General features: G+C 49.5%; 1 protein-coding gene across 1 annotated transcript in view; it reads left to right on the top strand.

Annotated features, from left to right (window-relative positions):
- Positions 1-4392, top strand: part of LOC102986107 (two pore channel protein 2-like) — a 50865-nt gene that overhangs the window by 40825 nt on the left and 5648 nt on the right. The window contains exons 12-14 of the mRNA XM_024129955.2: positions 670-734; positions 1782-1869; positions 3117-3186. Coding sequence (XP_023985723.1) covers positions 670-734; positions 1782-1869; positions 3117-3186 — 223 coding nt within the window. The remainder of the gene's footprint in view (positions 1-669; positions 735-1781; positions 1870-3116; positions 3187-4392) is intronic.

Raw genomic sequence — 4392 nt, 5'->3', positions numbered from 1 at the left:
AGGGGACGTGGGTTCGTGCCCCGGTCCGGGAGGATCCCACGTGCCGCGGAGCGGCTGGGCCCGTGAGCCGTGGCCGCTGGGCCTGCGCGTCCGGAGCCTGTGCTCCGCGACGGGAGAGGCCACAGCAGTGAGAGGCCTGCGTACTGCAAAAAAAAAAAAAAAAAAAAAATTTGCAGGGAATTCCCTGGCAGTTCAGCAGTTAGGACTCTGTGCTTTCACTGTCAAGTGCGTGGGTTCAATCCCTGGTAGGGGAACTAAGATCCCCCAAGCCGCATGGCATGGCCAGATAAATTAAAAAATAATAATAAATAAATAAAGTTGCAATGCATTTAGTAAGATGAACACCGAGAAAGATTACACTATGTATTCTGAAAATGTGTCAAAGTATTCTTGCAAGTACATAGTTATGTTGGAAGACAGAGTGATATGAATTAGCTGATTCCTACAAATTTCCTTGGATGGTTCATTGGAGCAGCCAGTAAAGGATCAAGCACAGTGTTTCTTGCCTCGTACGTGCTGTCCTAAAAATTATGGAAATCAATTTGATGGCTGGATCATTGCTTTGCATAAGAGATTAGATTCACAGTTTTCTCAGGATTCATTGTATCCTGAGCTCGACAGGCCTTTCTCTTGATTCCTCACTGACGTTGCTTCTCCACCAAATCTTAGGTTTGATATGCTGATCATCATTGCAGCCCTGGTGGCCACTGTGGCCAACACCACCATTCAGTCAGGTCAGTGTCACCGGCTCTCAGCTTCCCCGCCTCCCGGGAGCGTGTGTTCGATCAGTAAACTTTGTAGAACATCCATGGTGTACCATTAGGGTGTTTGGGGCGAGGCAGTGGGGACACAGGAGAATTAGTAAAACTGTTCCACTTTCTGGAGAGGGATGGTAGCTTTGTTTGTGTCTGGCTGTATGGTAGAGATTTCATTTGTAGGTATCACCACACCAAACACTCACCTGGTCATCTCTCCAAACTGCCCTTGGTCTCAGGGCTCATCCTTGACCCTCTGCCCGTGTTGGCCCCCAACCCAGGGTCCAGCTGTAGCAGGAACTCTTCATCAGCCTCTACCCACCAGCCTCTACCCACCACCCTCTCCTTTCTACCCTCCTCTGCTCCTCTACATGTGCCACCACTGCCCTGCACACCCCTTCCTGTAGATGGCAGAGGGGATTATTAGAGATAGAGCAGCTTCTTAACATGACTCTGAAATGAATGCTGGGGGGAGCAACGGCTTGCTGAAATGTGTTCTGTAGAACGGGATCCACAGTCAGTTCTTGAGTTTACTTTTTTTTTTTTTTTTTTTTTTGCGGTACGCGGGCCTCTCACTGCTGTGGCCTCTCCCGTTGCGGAGCACAGGCTCCAGACACGCAGGCTTAGCGGCCATGGCTCACGGGCCCAGCTCCTCCGCGGCGTGTGGGATCTTCCCGGACCGGGGCACGAACCCGTGTCCCCTGCATCAGGAGGCGGATTCTCAACCACTGTGCCACCAGGGAAGCCCCCACAGTCAGTTCTTGATAATGGTCTGAAGTCTGTTCCTACACTCGTGCTTCTTAGTTTTAGGGCTGGAGTGGATGCTCAGCTTGGCGCTGATTTGCTGGGGGCGTTACTGATTGAAGGCAGTCCTCACTTCCTCGTTGCTCAGAGCCATCACCCTATTCTTGAAGGGAGTGCCAAGTTCCCCGGGACCCACAGAGTCTCAGACCTCACCGCATAAAAGGGACAAGCCAGAGGCGCTCCGAAACCAGAATGTTAGATGGTTGTGTTCTTTTTTTCCAGCGAGAAAATACAACAGTCAGCAGATACTGGATATTGTCTTGATTTTGAGAATACTCCGGCTCTTACGGGTCATTGTCAGCATTCAGAGGTAAAGATGAAGCCATGGGAAACGGCTGCACCCGGGCAGTTCTCCGTATTGGGGCTTGACAGAAACCACCCTGCCTGGGAACTATAAACACGCCCAGCTGTGAACCCAGGATATAACGTGTATAGAGGACCTGGGTTCTCTGGGGGCGGTGGGGAGGGGGCAGGGAGCCCGAGAAGGTGGTGAAGAGCCCCCAGGTGCAGCTCTCTGAGGGCAGGGATTCTGTCCGTCACTTTCAACCCTGTGACGTGGTCCCTCAACTGTGCCTGCTGCCTGGTGACTGGACAGTGGTCATGATGGCAGCTAATGCTAACGGAGTGTGCTAACCATTGTCTTGTTAAATCCCTCCAACAGCCCTGGATGTAGGGGCTTTAATGATCTTTAGTTCCTGGGTGATGACAATGGAGCTCAGAGAGGTTAAGTAGTTCCCCCAGAGGTGCACAGCTAGAAAGAGGCAGAACTAGGACGCAAGCCTAGGAGTCTGATCCCTAAACCTGGAAAAACCCACCCTGTTTTGGATAGGCCAGGTTCCTTTCAAGGAGTGTGTGGGATGCCTCCATCTGAGGCCTGGCCTGCTCCCCCGCAAAGTAAGTAGGGGAGCAGGCCGGGTCAGCTAAGTCTCCAGGTCAGCATTTTTTTTTTTTTTTTTTTTTTTTTTTTGCGGTACGCGGGCCTCCCTCTGTTGCGCAGGCCTCTCACTGTTGTGGCCTCTCCCGTTGTGGAGCACAGGCTCCGGACGCACAGGCTCAGCGGCCATGGCTCATGGGCCCAGCCGCTCTGCGGCACGTGGGATCTTCCCGGACCGGGGCACGAACCCGCGTCCCCTGCATCGGGGAGGGTTGAGGCGGACTCTCAACCACTGCGCCACCAGGGAAGCCCCAGGTCAGCTTTCACACAGGCTGAATTTTTGATGAAGAAAAAGGCTGGGGGAAGAAAGCAGATGAGGGTGGATGGTTTTTCAGCCTCAATACCCACCTGTGTCCTACTAGTGAAACTCTCTGTGATTACCTTTCTTGTGTTTTTAAAAACAGTCTTGCTTTGTTTTGCTTCAGGGGAAACTCAAGTTAACTCCCCCCCTCAGTTCAGTAGATGGACTGATGCTGACAAAATTGTAAAGGCAGATTCCTGACAGCGTTTACAGCACAGATCCAGGACTGGGGGGAGGGGCATTAAACCAAACATGCTAGTGTGGTGTCAGTTTTACTTACATCTTCCCTTTGCCTTGTGTCCGAAACTTTGTTTTATCCCAGATTCCGGGTGATCGTGACCACCTTAATCAACATCGGCCCCACGATGCTGACGTTTGGCGGCCTGGTCTTGGTGAGTGTTCTGTTCCTATTCTACGTGAAGCAAGCGATAAGATGTCCATTCTTAGCAGGTCTCTGTGAGCCTTATTTTAAGTGAGGGAAAGAAAGGGAGATGAAGTCGATGAGATTCAAGGGGTTTCTAGGAGCTATTTTTAGAAATATCAAGTGTGTAGAAACATGGGGCGTATAGCCGTCCAGGTACACACACACATATGTGTGTGTATCCAGTTTATTTGTTGTGTCAAATGGGATCATCTGTACCAAACATTGCACAACTTTTTTCTATCCAATGTCTTTCCACTGTCTTTGTCACGTGTCCTGGAGGACACATGCACCCATGTGAGTTCTGCTCTGATGAAAAGTGTCCCACTGAGGGAAGACTCCAGAACATGGCTGATCAGCCCCTCCACTGGCCGACCACTAGAGATTTCACTTCTTTGCCATCACAGATGATGGCGTGAAGCCCGTCTTGTGTGTGTCTTTGCTTTCGTGAGTGTTTCTGTTGGGTACATTCCTAGCAGTGGAACTGCTAGGTCACGAGGTAAATGTGTTCACAGTTTGGATCAGTGGTGGCGAATTGCCTTCCAAAAGATGTGCTCCCCGTGCATTCCAAATGCCAGTGTGTGCGGCATCTGTTTCTCTGCACCCCTCACAGCTGGGTTTATTAAACATTTCCATACTCTCTAATCTGATGGGTGAGAAAATGGCACTGTGTCCTTTTGACATGCATTTCTTTAGTTATTCCAGAGGCTGAGTGTGTTTTCCATGTTCTTTGGGCCATTTATGCTTGTTATTTTTTTATAAGCAGCTTAATTCATATCCTTGGTCCATTTTTCTATTAGTTGTATTTTTATATGATTTGAAAGAGCGTTTTGCCAATCAAGGAAATAAGCCCTTGATGTGTTGTATACAGAGTAGTTATTTTTCCTCATCCATCACTTGTTTTTTTTGTTTTTCCTAAATAAAGGCTTTCTGTTGTATTTTTTAGGCTGTCTGAAAGTTTAAAATAATTATGTAGTCATACTTGTTGATGTTTTATTTTACAGTTTCTAGTTTTATATCATGCTTATAAGGCTTTTCTCTACTTGATTTTTTTTTTTTTTTTTGGTACGCGGGCCTCTCACTGCTGGGGCCTCTCCCGTTGCGGAGCACAGGCTCCGGACGCGCAGGCTCAGCGGCCATGGCTCACGGGCCCAGCCGCTCCGCGGCACGTGGGATC

The sequence above is a fragment of the Physeter macrocephalus genome, chromosome 12, assembly GCF_002837175.3.
Source record: "Physeter macrocephalus isolate SW-GA chromosome 12, ASM283717v5, whole genome shotgun sequence".
Taxonomy (NCBI): Eukaryota; Metazoa; Chordata; class Mammalia; order Artiodactyla; family Physeteridae; genus Physeter; species Physeter macrocephalus.
Note: the sequence above shows the minus strand (reverse complement) of the source record. Positions and strands in the feature narration are given on the sequence as shown.